Source organism: Macrosteles quadrilineatus, unplaced genomic scaffold (genome assembly GCF_028750875.1).
Source record: "Macrosteles quadrilineatus isolate MER2022 unplaced genomic scaffold, UCM_ALF_1.0 Scaffold_8__2_contigs__length_117827958, whole genome shotgun sequence".
Lineage (NCBI taxonomy): Eukaryota > Metazoa > Arthropoda > Insecta > Hemiptera > Cicadellidae > Macrosteles > Macrosteles quadrilineatus.
In genome coordinates, this window is record NW_026542601.1 from 36,653,255 (window position 1) to 36,669,186 (window position 15,932).

The 15,932-nt window shown below is 35.2% G+C and overlaps 1 protein-coding gene across 3 annotated transcripts in view; it reads left to right on the forward strand.

Annotated features, from left to right (window-relative positions):
* LOC129001685 (breast cancer anti-estrogen resistance protein 3 homolog) overlaps positions 1 to 15,932 on the forward strand; it is a 243,564-nt gene that overhangs the window by 220,137 nt on the left and 7,495 nt on the right. For all 3 annotated transcript variants that reach the window (XM_054429078.1, XM_054429077.1, XM_054429079.1), the window contains 3 exons: positions 8,203 to 8,448; positions 8,967 to 10,363; positions 11,154 to 11,322. In XM_054429078.1, the coding sequence (XP_054285053.1) occupies positions 8,203 to 8,448; positions 8,967 to 10,363; positions 11,154 to 11,322 (1,812 nt within the window). The remainder of the gene's footprint in view (positions 1 to 8,202; positions 8,449 to 8,966; positions 10,364 to 11,153; positions 11,323 to 15,932) is intronic.

A 15,932-nucleotide genomic window follows, 5' to 3' on the forward strand; every position in this document is an offset into this window, starting at 1 on the left:
CTGAGTAAGGAGCCACAAGTTTCATCTCAAAAGAACCACCCTAGCAAAAATGGCGACTGTCTGAAATTTAAAAAACCACTTATAGAGAACGGAATTTTTAAATTTCAAACAGTCGCCATTTTCGCTAGGGTGGTCCTTTTGAGATGAAACTTGTGGCTCCTTACTCAGAAAAAAATGGCCTTTAAAATGATGTATCATTTACCATAGGCTTCAATGAAAACTTTTTACTGCTTCCTTCACAGAACGTTCCCTATAAGTGGTTATTTAAATTTCAAACAGTCGTCATTTTTGCTAGGGTGGTCCTTTTGAGATGAAACTTGTGGCTCCTTACTCAGAAAAAAATGGCCTTTAAAATTATGTATCATTTACTATAGGCTTCCATTTAAACTTATTACTGCATCCTCCACAGGACATTCCCTATAAGTGGTAAAAATTTTCATAAGGCACCAAAAGATAGGTAAAACCATAGTATATCCGTACACAAAATATCATTTGTTTTTCTTTAACCACTCATCAGATATAATGTTGGTTCCAGACATTTTCAACACCCTGTATATATTACACTGTTATATAAAAATCAACAACCCTTTAGCAAAAATGGACATTTTGTTTTTTATTTATAGAATACAATATTATTTTATACCACTATACTTATAGAGATGTTATTAGAGTAAATTTGCAAAAAGCCCATTTTGTTAATAAGATCGTCACCCTTCCATCTCTAAAAGGGTTCATTCGTCCCTACCTACTCTTAAACCCCTTTATGACTCTCAAAACCCTTTATAATGAGTTTTCTTCCTTAAAACAGCTCTTTCATTTTTCTGTTACCTTGTTGTCAACTGTTAACAAATACTTGCCTTTCACACTGTTGTTTTGACAACTGTTTATTTGGTTCAATCATAGACATACCCCCTTAGGGAGTACCATATGCTTCCCTATCCCTAAGGGAGTATGTGTAATCTATGGTTCTTACATGGTATCTATATCTTATATGGTTCTATGGTGTCTTATTAAAGTTTAAAGTATTAAATATAGCCTACTAACATACTTTTCATCATCCTACGGTAAAAACAGCTGGTTTAATACATGTGTTGCGGGTCTCAAGTACCCAGCTCATGTTCTCCAAAGCAATCATAGCTGTTTTAAACTCAGTTGTGAACTTCGATTGGAAACAATAGCAATTATCGAAATTAGTTAATGTAACTTACAAAAGGTTGCACAGTATAGGCCTACCTTATCTGTAAACTGTACAAAATATTTTTTTGGCAAACCTTTTAAAAATATCTTTCCCTGGTTAGACACTTTTTACTGTACTTGTAAGAAATAATATCAGTGGTAATGTGTATAAGGGATTTAAATTGTGTTTGTTTTGTGATAGGGGAAAACAAGCTTAAAACAATCCAGTCGCATATTTCCCTGGGGTAACATGACCCAAACAGTGTCTTCTTGTCATGGACAGGGGGTGGGGTGCGTAAAGTACTTGTATGGGTTGAAAATTATTTTATTTTATGTCTTTTACCTTAAATATCACAAAATATAAAAATGTGATATTTCTCTATCAACTTTATGCTAACAAGTTGAAATAAACTTCTTTCCAATAGACTTGTGTTGAGGTAAAAACTTGGAAAGTGACACATTTTTTCTGCCAAATTTGAGTTCAAATCAGTCTTTGGACGAAATACAAAATTTTTATTTCAAAACTGCTTTTAACACCTCTTATTCTATTCATCTTATTCTATTGGATTATTATGATAGGTTTATATGTAGGTTTATTATGATCATCAAAGCCTCTCCCATCCAATTCCTTAAGTCTTGGTTAGATTCTTCCGTTTTCACTTAGTGTTATATTCACTTCTTCATTACCATGGGATGGGTGGATTTAACCCGTTGAAAAAGTGAGGCTGCTTTCAAATAAATTCATGGTCTGCGGTATGAAATCATCCCAGGGGCGAAGTTAAACAAAAATAATAACAGTATAACTTATATTTTGGGGACAATCTAGCATAATGTGCTTACTTCTTTTTTTCTGACATACATTACACTGAAAAGGAGGGAAGTTGCAGCCACATAACGCCCTAGGATCTGCTCATGTTCATAGCATCAGGTCTTTTTTATGACTTGTCATTCCTTTCGTGTTGTTCCACATCTTCTCTTTCCACCATCAATATCTCTCTTAAATTCCTATCCACTGCGCTTTCATCCTGTTCACCCGGTTCACCTGTTGTTCATCCTGTGTGTGTTGTTGCATTTTAACAGTTGGAGTTGATAAAAGTAAAGGCTCAGCTGAGCAAATTGAATTTCAGGATCCTTCCCCCACTCATGCAGGGAAACAAAAACAATTGCGAATGTTTTAATGAGTTGAAGTAGTAGGGTAACTGTCCAAGCTTCCCCAAGGGGTGTTTAGTTGAAGGGTTGAAAGCTTAGAGTTAGGGCTGTAGACAAGTGCAAACAGCTTCATGGGGAAGTTTTAGCCAATGTAGCCTACACTCATTATTAATTAATAGATGATGCGTATTCGGGTTTTCTTGCTAAAGATAACGTTTATAATTTTTCAAATTAAAAGAGTCACATTTAATAAAATATAATGCCACATTGATAAACACAACTTTTTCAGTAGACATACGTAGAAGATCAAACTTTCATTTTATTATACGGGATAGCAGAGATTTAATTGAAACATTAGTGGCATAGCGCCTTTTAAGAACTGTCTCCATTCAAGAAATATTTTCAGGATAAAACTTTTCTCAATTGATTGTTCTAAACCAATACTGATTCTGCGATTGTTTCATGACTGTCTATGTTTTGGACGACTAATTCTTCTTTGAGGGGAATATTCCATGTATTTTAAGATTTTATGTTGTTTGTAACAATTTGTTTTTTTTTTAGATTAAAAATGTTTTATATTTAATTTTTATGGTGTTATCATATTTTTCTTGCACTATAAAACAATCATACATTAAGGGAAGGGAAACATAGGTATGTCAGCGTACAGATCGGAAAATCATTACACTAGATTTCAGTTCTGTTACATCCAAACTAAGCACCCTGTAAATAACTACTTTTTACGCCCACCAAGTTACATCATGAAACAATATTAGAATTAGTGGGATCAAGACTTGGAGAACTACACTTTCAAACTTAAAATTTGCAAGTTTCGCCTTGAACTACAGCTGGTTATCGACCCTCAGTAAGGGGTGGGAGTTTTAGTGGTCTGGTGAATTATTCATTATTCACGGGAGGACATAAATATTCATCTCCACCACCTAGGTAGACTCTCATTTGGTATATTTTGTGCATTCAGCCAGACAGCAAAGTAATGAAACTGAGTCTGTTGTCTTTCACATTTGTTGGCATCTTCAGGGCCGCTTTATTTTGGATTTTTTTTCAAAACTAGGAACAGATGAGTTGTCTCAGTAAGCTCCAAAAGCTAAGGGTGGTAAATGGGGCGAAAATAAGGGTGCATAATGAACAAAAGGGTGGGTAGGAATAAAATTAGTTTGGCAATATGTTTTTCAAAAATACCATAGTAGGCTACATTTTTAATTCAATACTGTTCCAAGAAATATTTAGGCCTACTTATTTATTTGCACCAAATTAGTTTTAACTTGATTAAAGTAGATGTTTCTTATGTTGAATTAAACTAAACTTTTAAAGGTATTTTTGTCATGTGATAAATGTTTGGACTTATTTGAACTGATATAATATGATGTGGGCACTTATTCTCTAGTATTTCCAATGGAAGATCTGTAAAAGGTACTTAATTTTGCTGGCTTTTTAACTATACCAAGGGCAGTGGAATCAAATTGTTGCAGGATAATCGATTGTTAAATTGCTCGAGATATTTTTTGTCAGGCTTGATGTTTGCAGCAGACCTAGATAGTTTGTTACTCTTCTAATCAACTCTATGATAATCAATCCTTACTTCAATTTACTAAATCAAGAGGTCAGACTGGTCAAGGAGGGTTTGATGTGTTGTGGTTGTTCAATTTTTTTAAATCCTGTCCATATGGTACAGTATATCACATCGATCAAAATACATTTGAAGTTCTAGGTAAATAATTGTTTTGGTAGGTTTGTTTCTTTAGTTTTTAAATGTAAATATTAGAATCGAGTAATCTAATAGTGTGTGACTTGAAGTATTGAAATCTGTCTGTTCTGTCCAAATCTTTTAGTGTAATCTTTGATCCCCTCATCCCTCATGTCCTATTTATTGTCTTTAGTCATGTTAAATTACAAAAGGCTACATGGATAATAAACTAATTATGAGGATTGCTTGTTTACAGATACTGTATATAATAATTGACAAACTGTCTTTAATTCACAGTATGGTACGCTTTTAAAATTAACAAGATTAAACATGTTTTTGTTTTGTAGCTACAAACCAATATGAATTCATTGAACCTATTTTGGACAAAATTAAATGAAGCAAGTAGACATTTACCTTATATTTAGGTTTGTTTTACTAAAAGTTTTTTGTCATGTTTGTTTTCCAATTATTGTTAGATAAAATACAAGGACCTAGGACCAAACAAAAACTGGGAAGAGTTATGAGGCTTAGGAAACAAAAGAATAATCCAAAAGAAATCTAATGTTGTCACCATACGATGATGCATTTTCATAGATATTAGGTCAATATCTTAGTCAACAAAAAATAATGAACCATGCAAAAGTCTTTCTCTCATGGCATAATATTATTCGTTGACCTAGTGTAGAGGTGAAATTCTCACAGTGAACAGAGTCCAGTTAGTTATCCTTGGTATTCAGTATTGTTTATGCCCAGTGTTTTGTCATGTTCATGACTTTCTCTTGTGCTGTATGAACTGATTTCTGTAGCAACTGCGCATTTCCAAAGTAACAGAAAACCTCCTATACCTAGCTGAAACTCAGCTTTTGAATATAAAAAAGACAAAAACAGTTCAGTTTCAAGTTTCAACCTTTTAACCTCGCAGAAATCAAGATAAGTTTCTTGAATCATTTATATAAAATATATGCAGTATATAAGGTAATTCAAAAGTATTTGAAAAGTTATGTTCTTACCAAAGTTCCCTTCCACTGTTTGCTACCTACTGAGTTTGTACTGCTATTTGTGAAATTTATTGCAGACTTTATTTATCCCCCCCAGACTTTAATCTCACCCAGGCTTAGGACTTAAAAATAATATCATCTGTGCCTTAAAGATTCCTATTGTTTTATAGACTCCAATCGTTTGCTACAGCTAATATGAAGCTGTTTGAAAATATATTCTTCTCAGCATCTATTAAATCATAACTGGATCATTTGATCATTGAATTTAACCTTGAGAGTTGAATAAATGAGCTACTTATCTTTGTTTTGTGCTGAATCCTCATTTCTTCTCCATTCCTTATATTCTATTTCTCTTTTTCTTTATGTCCACCTTTCAGTAATTTAGTCTTGAAACATGTTCTGACACAAAATGTATTTTTCAACTGCACAGTCCAAATGCACTACTTGAAGGGCTTGTAACTTCTACGAGTTTATTTGCTCTCTATAATAATTTCATAACTATTTTGCCTTTTCTATGTAACATTCTTTACGGCAACATATTTTGATATTGTCTTTGTTCGTTTGTAAGATTTTCATTTAAAATTGTAAATTAAATAAATTTAAAAAAAATTGAATTTTGTTGCTAGGCAATTGTATTTTCTTGTACATATGAGTGTACAAGAAAAGCTCTATTTTCCATTATAGGTACTGAGTATGCACACATAAGATTCTGAAATTGTAGGGGAAAAGGTTTAGAAATTAAACTATAGCAAAGTTCCCTTTAGAAAGAAATTGCGACCTTAAAGGGCAATTTATGAAATAATGGGTAGTTTTGCGCAAGGTTTTTCGTCATGGCGAACATTTTAAGTATATGGTTTATGGGGGTGTTACTTGTAGTTGTCTTAAAAGTTCATGGGTTTATGGATGCCATAGAGAAACATGCTTTGGATATCTAAAAGCAGTCCTTCAAAATAAGGAATGTAAAATGAAAATCTAAAAATATTTCTACAAATAATTAAACACAAATGTTATCAAGCTTTCACTTCTCAGGCTACAGAAATCAGGCAAATGATGGACTAAAAATATAATTTAATAATTGTTACATACATGATTATGTAAAAAATAAAATAGGCTATGTGTTCCATAACGAACAAATAAGAACAGTTTGTGTTATTATCAAAATGCGTTCCTTGTATTTAAATATTCTGGATACTATACTCAGTTTCATTTTTATTTGGTCTTTACATTGCACTGATAATTTGACACTGCTAAAATTCATGTAGGTCAAAAGTTGTCTTGAAACTAAAGATGCAAGATAATGGATCTAAAAGTTTGAAATTCATTTTAATTTTATTTGGTTCATAATTCATCTTGGTATTGGGAAATCAATTGAATAAACCCTTTTGACCCTGACCTAATTCTTGAATTGCATAATAACAAGCATGCAGCGTATTTGCATGCATTTATCATGCAATGTTCAAACCAGTATGCATTGCAGTGGTATATCTGCTTTTCAAGAGTTATTGGAGAATCATGTCATTAAAGAAACTTCTCAATTTGTATTTATTGCATGTACTTTTTTCAGTAAAAAAAATAAAACCCTGTGTTAATAATTTGAGGTTGAGGAACGGGAAAAAGATTATCTTTTTACCATAAAGAAAACCAGCTTTATGTTTGTTACAAAAAGGTTATAGTAAAGAAGAAAAATCATGATGACCCTTCCAATTTTCCTGAGCTTTTAGGAACCTAATTCATCCATAAAAAATTATAGTTTTATAAAATTTATAGTAGCTACCATAATAACCAATATCATGGTTTATTTGTGGTTTTTAATTTATGTTAAAAAGGTTATTATAAAATACTGTACCTATATAAACAATTATTGTCAACATAAACAAAACTCTTTTAAATTTATTTTGATATTTTGTAACCTCACAATAACCTGTACAATCTCAATTCGCATGTCTTATTTTCTGCGGTATCAATGTCTTTGTTGTTTAAGGTATTAACATAAGAAAATGCTGATATCACAGCAATTTTTACCATGTCTGACAAAATATTTAAGCAATCAAGAGGGAAATGCAAGCTAAAGAAAGGAGAAAAGAACAATTTCCAGGGAAAACGCAGTCCCAGGATAATATCGAGGGCCACTTGCTTTGTGTTTAGAATATTGAATAAGGTGGAATGGGAGGCCTGCTATAATATGTCTGGAAACTGGAAACCAAACTTATCCTTATAAGGGAGTATATTGAATGGGAGGATCTATTTTATTTAGACAGTTTATTGGTATTTAATCGCAATATTAAGTTGAATTGCAGTTACAAATGAATCAAATCGCCATGAAATAGGTTGAAAGTTTAGAGCTAGGTTAATTTAGGTTAATAAAACATCGGATTCTTTTTAACAATGTTATGTTAAATAAAATGTTTAAGTATTTTTAAGTTGAACTATTGACTTTTGAATAGGTACTGAAGAGACATTCATCTACATGGACCAGCTGTAGACAATTTTTCATTAAAATAGTACATAGTTGAATGAACAACAGAGTGTGCTACAGTTGAAATGGTTTTTCATCCCTTAGTTTTTTAGCGAATTTACCACATAGGGAATAATTAATAGCTATTAGCGTACGCCTCATGGCAAGACCTAGACCCTTCACCACTCCACTTATGTTTTAATGTCCCCAGGGGCCAAAAACTCCACCCGTTCAAATTCATGTACCTAATTGTGTACGTTTACATAAGCACCATAACTCAAAAATCATCTAACTTTGATTGAATTCGGTACAAACGAATAAACCTATGTTTTTTTGAATGAGCTTGCGAACCAGCATCATTGAACTTTGAAAATAACTATAGACAATTGGATTTGGAAAGTCTGACATTTTGCCTGACCCTGCTTCATCAGTGTTTTAAAACATTGGTTATGTTCTGTTAGCCACAATGTTTGCACTCAAACGAAAAGTAGAACTTTAATGTGTCTGTTAGAAAACCCATCCGCTTAGTATTTAAGAATAATCTGCAATTGGGTTTGAAATATTTTCTTATCAGTTCATATACCCAGCTATTCCAGGTTATCTCATCCACTCTTCTGTACCACATTGGGAGCATCATCTTAATCTACTTTGCACTGTATAAATCTTTTCCGTACGCACATGCTTGTATTTACAACTGTCTACAATTATCTCACATTTTGCAGGAGGCGACGCCAGACCCCACAGCAGATCCGGTGCAGCTCAAGAAGGCCTTGGAGTGGGAGCTGTCTCTAGACACACGAGATTTGCGATCACACGCTTGGTATCACGGAGCCATCCCTCGCACACGTGCCGACGAGATTCTGCAGGAAAACGGAGACTTTCTGGTGCGAGACTGTACGTCCCAGCCGGGCAACTATGTGTTGAGTTGCCGCAGTAAAGGACAGGGTCTGCACTTTGTTATCAACAAGGTTAGTTTCTTCATGTTGCTTAGATGCTGAAAGATATAGTTAAGTAGTTAACTAGCTGTGGGGTGGTAAGATTTCTGAGGGTGCTCTAGGATTTTGCTTTTCTTCAGCTTAAACAATTATAAATCATAAATGTTGAGGGAAACTTAAGTCAAAATATTTCATTGATTCATTGAGCGAATTTCATGTCCTTCTTAAAATTCAATGTTGTTGGTTGAATCCTATAAAAGATAAATTATAGACCTAGGTGCTGTGACTTTGTTTGTCTGTTTTTAGGTTTTTTTCCTATGAGGATTAGCAAATGGTTTACCAAAATATATAACTGGTGCTTTTTAAACTAGGCTCGTCACTAGACATAAACAAAATCATGGTTTCACTCGCTTCTTTAAGTAAAATGTAAAAAAATAAATTTCACTGACATACACCCAAAATAATGATAAATTAAAATAAACCAAAATGTAAGATTATCATTGTAGTTTTATCATTTTTAAGTGGTTAACCTTAATTTTGTTTGTTTGTAGGTTGTGATTCAGCCAGACACAGTTTACGAGCGTGTGCAATACCAGTTTGAAGATGATGCGTTTGACACTGTACCTGACCTCATCACCTACTACGTGGGTAGCGGAAAGCCTATCTCTACTGCCTCTGGTGCTCGTATTACAGCGCCTCGCAACCGACTCTATCCCCTCTCCTTCTACGCCACCAAATACGCTCTTCATCACCAGATGGGCGGAGGGACTCCAGCAATATCACCTATCGCCTCCTCTCCTCTAGCTTCCGGTGGAACGTTGCGCTTCAACACCTACAACAGTTACCGGAGTCCTGTCCATTCACCTCCTCGAACAAAACGTGAAATACCTCCTAGATTACCCAGCAAAAAACAAAGAAGTCATTCGCTGACCCCTTCAGAAATGAATGGAAGAGGACTTTCCTTGAGTACTCACGGATCAATTGACGAGAGGAGCAATAGTGCAGACGGAGTTATTTTAGACTCTCCGATGACCAGGTCTTGTCAAGAACCTTCTACTAATGGCAAGTTTTCTACACATTCCTTACCTAGGGCAGCCGGGCTGAATTCCTCAAAGACCTCAGTTATAACTCCCGGAACTGCGACTGTACCAAGAAATTCTAAAATCGTCAGAGTTACCAGTGATCCCGCTCTAAGTCCTTGTTTAGAAAGGAGAAGGTTTGAGTGTCCTGATTCCAAACACGAAGACGGATCAGAAAGCCATCCTCCTCCAAAACCAAGTAGACTTCCATCAGTTTTAAGGTCTGAAAGCAATCCTCTCGATTGTGATATCGATGATACGAGGCAAAGCACAACAACCCTCACAGATATTCCTTATCCCATCAATAGTCATGGAACATTCCAAAGAGTGGTGTCATACCACGCTTCTGGCAGTGACTCTGGAAACGGATCCGGAGATTCGGCTCAAAGCTCGGCTGCCGGAGACGCTTCAGAATCCACCACCCCTTGCTCGACGCTTCCGCAGAGGCCAAGCGGAGTTGTAATCAAAAACCCAAGATATATCCACTCTCAAGGTTTAACTTCTTCCTGTTCCTCAACAACTCTAAAAGCCTTTGAGTACGACTCGGCTGTAGAAGATTCCCTGGCCTTGGAGGCAGTTAATGTAGAGTTTCCGACGTTTTTCGATCTTGAAAACTTCCAAACACTTCTTCTTCCTACATCTGAGAACAAACCGCTGGATGCGACTGCACTGCAGGGTATCAGAATGATGTTGCAGGAGACAGGATCTCGTATCCTTGCTAACCATCTGACCAGGATGGACCTTGAGTTGACTGTGGGTTCAGACTCTTGTAGACCCTGGGAGGGTGAGACAGGTGTCGGAGTCAAATCTGGAATAGAAATGGCTGCGTTGCCCATTGGCAGTCAGATACGACTAGACATCATTGAAAGGTATGTGTTTTTTAACTTATGATTTTAATTTTTTTTATCTAAATTATTTTTTATAATGAAATTAACTTTTGAGTTAGGCCTACATGCTGACCACAAAAACATTATTGTTCATTTTTGGCCCAATGTCTTTAGATAATTACGTTGAACAAGAAAATTATAGTTCATCTTGAAAATTCTAAATGTTAATTTTTTCAACATTAAACCATTATTAAACTATAGCAGTCTCATTGTAATCCAACAGAACCAAAACTATTTTGGCTTACTGAAAAGGGATTTCTAGAGTTATCAACAAACAAATTTTAAAAAGATTGATAGACTGGAGCAGGTCAAATTTACCTGACAAAATTTACAGGACGATTGTCTAAATGACATAAATTCCTGCATTACACTATGCCTTTCGCCATCAGGAAATTTGTGTCACACGACTACGAGGGAGGTACTGGATCATCCTCCTGACACCCATTACATTAAACTATAAAACAGTTTTTGTTTACATTAAATTTATAAATAAGTTTTTCATTGTTGAACAGTAATAGTTACCATTACCAAATAATGCTACAGTGCTTGAAAAGTGTTAATAATTTACGCAACTTTTGAAACCTTTATTATCAATTAAAACATTTTCAACCGCGCCACAACAATAAATATTATTGAATAACAAAAATCCACTATTTATCCTGTAAACACAGTGCTACTAGCTTAAAATTACAACCTTAAACTGTGTCACCCCTATGAAAAACCCCTTGTACCTCAATATCTCTTAAAAACAATAGTTGTCTCTATTTCCCAGGACACAGTGTCTGAAGCTGCTAGTGGCTGTGACAATCCTCACTTGCTCGACGGAGGGAGAAAGAGCCGAGACACTCAACAAGTGGATACAAGTGGCTGTGGATACCAAGACTGCGCTCGGAAACTTGTTCGGCTTCGCCAGCATCATGCTCGGCCTGTGTATGCCCCAGGTAAACACAAGGGTTGTTCTGTTTAGTGAAACTTTCACAAGTGATGAATAGGAACAGCTACTGAAATAATTAAGCTTCTGATGTATTAGTTTCAGTAGTGGTGTATAGTTTCAGCTCTTACATGGAGCCATCATCAGACGGTACGAAGGACGTTTTTAGTCTCTTCCTAGAGGGGTGCACACACTGGAGCGGTACGGTGGTGCAGTAGCAGTGTGATATTCGTGTGGTGATTTAGCACAATGGAAGTAAATGCAATCGACCACACCGGAGCGGTGCGAGCGGTAGCGGTATACTGCCCTAAACTACCGCACTGCCGAGATGCAGCATGTTCCATTTCACCACCCAGCGGTGCCGGTGCGATGAGTCATTTTGTGTCCAGGACTCCAAGCAACCAAAATGACAATTGAGCTTCTGATCGAAAATGTCTATTTGTACCCAATTTGCATTCCATTGTCATTCTGAAATATATGTTAAAACGTTTCTCATCTTTTCTCAGTTTAGGCAGCAATATAGGGTATTCTAAATGTTCAAATCGCCTTTTTTGACGTCAGTTGAAATCTTCTTTGTTGAAAATGCTAGAAGTCACAGTAAAACATTTTACCTAACCCGCCATGTTAAACTTCCCTATCTCAAGCGTGATGTATATAACTTCGTTACTTCTCGAGTGATGTAAAGTTGAAAAAACTCTCGGTGATGTAATGAAACCCATTTAAATAACATTGAGTGCTTAACTTAAAAAATATACCTCTATGGAGCCAACGACGTTCAACGCTAGAAATCAGCTGTGCGCTTGAATTTTATTGTTATGTTTCGAAGAATTTTCCTAACCTAGCTTTTGTTTGTAAATGAACGTTACTGTTAGAAGATGAGTGAAATGGATAATGAAAAATATTGTTCGTAACCTCCTGTATATTGTCGGGTCAGGTAAAATCTTGTACGTTACACGTTACGCAAGAGCGTTTTACATCACTTCGGTAAATTATGCAACTCGCTTCCGCTCGTTGCACAACATTCACCTGCGTGATGTAAAAACGCTCTTACTACACTTGTAAGGTAAATAGCTATTTCATCACTCCGTAACGAAAGTAACTATTTTTGATAACAGCTGACATCAATGAAAGTAGTCGTTTCCCAAGCTCTATATTTACTCTCCCAGTCTCCCTCGCTCTCAATTAGTTCTCCATTTATTCACTACGTGCGCTAGTGTTTTATTATGGTTTACTTTAATGATTTGAATCAGCTGTATGTATCGTTCAAAGTTGTTTTATTCTTTTATTTTATATCTAAACAAAATTTATTGAGAAATATATGTAGGTTTCCTTTTAGAAAATGTTATTTTATTTTCTTTTGATGTTCAATCAAATTAATTGAGAAATAAAATAGTTGTAATATTACTGAGATCTGCTATTCTGTGTTTGTGTATTTTTGCGTCGTGATGAAAAGTATTGTTCATAACTCGTACTGAAAGTCATTATCCGGCACTTGCTCCATTATTCCCGTCCTCGGCTTCGCCTCGTACGTGAAAATAGCTCTCACATACTCGGCTTCGCCTCGCACATGAAATTGATGTTCCCTGTGTGAGGCGAAGCCGAACACAAAAACTTGAGCGCGCGACAGAAAAAGCTACTTTCGGTCCTAGTAATGAAATATACTATTAATTAACTTTTGTGTATAATTATTAATGTTTTTTTGTGCGCCTTTATACAAAGTGGTATTTCTTTTTACCATTCAGGTGATCAGGCTGTCCTTACGGAAAATATGAATGTTTTCTATGGCCAAGACTAAAGAAATCAATGGTACTAAGTAAGCCCTATATACAATAAATTGATAATTTCATAGGCTCATCAAATTAAATGTATATGTATCTTGATCAAACATTAAAAAAAATAATTAGAAATGTAAATATAAGAAAAATTATTAATAAAAAAAATACTCAATCTAATTAAGAAAGAAACCAAAACAAATAAAATCATTCTGAAGCATATGTTCCAACATTGAAAAATTGTTTATTTACAAAGGTGCATTTATTTTAAACTCAAATAGCATCCAGTTTTAGTTTTATTTTGGATTCCCAAATCAGAGACTATTGCAGCTTCCAATTTGGTGGGTCTTCACCATTAAAATGCCAAAAAGTTGTTAATGAAGTTGACAACTGGTTAGCCATCGTTAATTGTTTGCCAACTCTGAGTAGCTTGCAGACAAGAGTATCGTCAACACAATTATGAAGAGTACTTCAATCATTCCACTGTTTGTTGCCTAAGTGGCTGCCATGGCAACAGTAAATGTTTGATGTTTAACTTCCCCTATTAGCTCATCCCGTTAGGAATTCCAACCAACGCCTTTAATCCTACCCATCTGAGGGAGTGGTGGAATAACATGAATACTTAACTTTTTAAATATTGTGATATGTTTTGTAGGAGGTGGAAATTTTCATGTGGAGCTACAGTACTTCAGTATCTGAAATCATTGTTTATATCGCAATACAGTTGCCCATTTTGTAAAATTCTAGTCTTTTACAAAACACTGCTTTATTGTAGAAAAGACTCCGAAATTGTAATTAGGCTGGACAAATTTAGGTATAATAAAAAACGGTTGAGTTAATTTCGTTATGTTCAGCCTATATGCTGTTTGTGAGATTTTATTTAAAAAAAGACTCTGTCACCAGCTGTATTGTAATATGGCTACCCCTAATTTTGTAAAATTTCTTGGTTTTCAACCTTTTTTATGGAAAAAAAATCACAAATCACAATAATAACTTTTTAAAAAAATCTTAGGATGTTACAGCACAATTCTCAAAAGTAACGATTAGGCGGCATTTTATAAAAAGCCTAGACTTTTTACAAAATAGCTGATTTTACAACTGTATTGGTACTGCCATATATTTAAGATTCCCCCTAACAAATCAGCTGTAGGAAGTTTCATATAGATGAAATGTCTATCCTTTATGTTTTTTTAAGAGAAATTCTGCTTGGGATTTAGAAAGATGAACAGGAGGGTTTATGGGTAGTGAAAGGGGGAGTGGCTACATTACTTACGGAAATACACCTCAGAACGGCCATAAAGGGTGGAATCAAGCCAAAACAGGGGTTTAAAGGCCGTCACATCAACTATCTTTTCACCTCATGTAACTTGCCAGTGAGGATTTAGCTTTACAACATTTATTTCAATATTACCTACCATCGGAGGGATTTGTTGTATGTGAGATTTTCACTATAGATACATTTTTTGAAACTTTGCACACTTATTTCTAGGTACCGGTACCTAGGGAAGATTGTACCAAAAGTCCCCATAAATATGAAGCGAGCTTAAGCGGTATTAGCCAAAACAGGGCCCCTTTTTTTGTTTTTGATTAAAATCTTGAGAACCGTCGGTCGGAGTTAAAAGTGACTGGATACCAAATGAAAGATCATTAAATTTTCAACAAAAATAGTATTTACACTTTTTTTATACCTAATGGTTACTGAGTTATAGGGTGCTAAAATACCTATAGGATTTACTCAAATTGTCAGGGTGCGAACAATGGTGCAAACTAAAGTAGGTATTTCGCTGAGAAAAAACACCATATTTTAGTACCCTATAACTCGGTAACCATTAGGAATAAAATAAAAGTTTTTAAGCGTCATTTTTGTGAAGATTTAATGATCATCTTTGATTTGGTATCAGTCACTTTTAACTCCAAACAACTGTTCTCAATATTTTACCCAAAAACCAAAAAAGTGCCCTGTTTTCCCTAATTGCCGCTAGAGATCGCCTCATATTAATGGGGACTTTAGGTATAATCTTCTCTAGGTACATAGAAATATGTGTGCAAAGTTTCAAAACTTTCGAAATTTTTCGGAGGTTGGGTCATTAGTTTATATATTTTTACTGGACTATAGGAGTTCCCAAATGGTCAATAAATAGTGGTGTCTTTCTATATATTAAGATTACTATTCAATTTATTTGGACTTCTCACGTAGTATAATGTATTAATGAAGTTTTTTTAAGGATTTTGTAATGGATAGATTTAACAGCAGGCTTACTTAACTGACGAAAATAGATTAAATAATAAATAAACACAGAGTTTTTTGAAGCTACTGTAGCTCCTTCTTCAGTTGTAGAGTCTCTAAAGAAGGAGTAGCTCCAAACATTCTGTGTTTAAGTATTTATTTGTGTTTCATGTATTTTTGTCATTAATTATTTATTTGCCTGCTGTTGAACCTATATGCATTGCAAAATCCTTTAAAATCCTGGCATAAAGGTCATTTTATAATATTACTAGCTGACCCGGCGAACTTCGTATCGCCTAAGTTATAGGTTTCCCCTAAGACAGACCGATGGAAAGAAAGTACCGTTACGTTTAATTTTCAAGATGATCTCGTTCGCATCGCTCAATCACGTCCTGGTTGAAGTTCGTTCGCTACGCTCACTCACCTTTGGGTTGGAGCTCGTTCGCTACGCTCACTCACCTTTAGGTTGGAGCTCGTTCGCTGCGCTCACTTGCCTTCAGGTTAGCTCGTTCGCTACGCTAACTCGCCTCCAGGTTGAAGTTCGTTCGCTACGCTCACTCACCTTTGGGTTGGAGCTCGTTCGCTACGCTCACTCACCTTTAGGTTGGAGCTCGTTCGCTG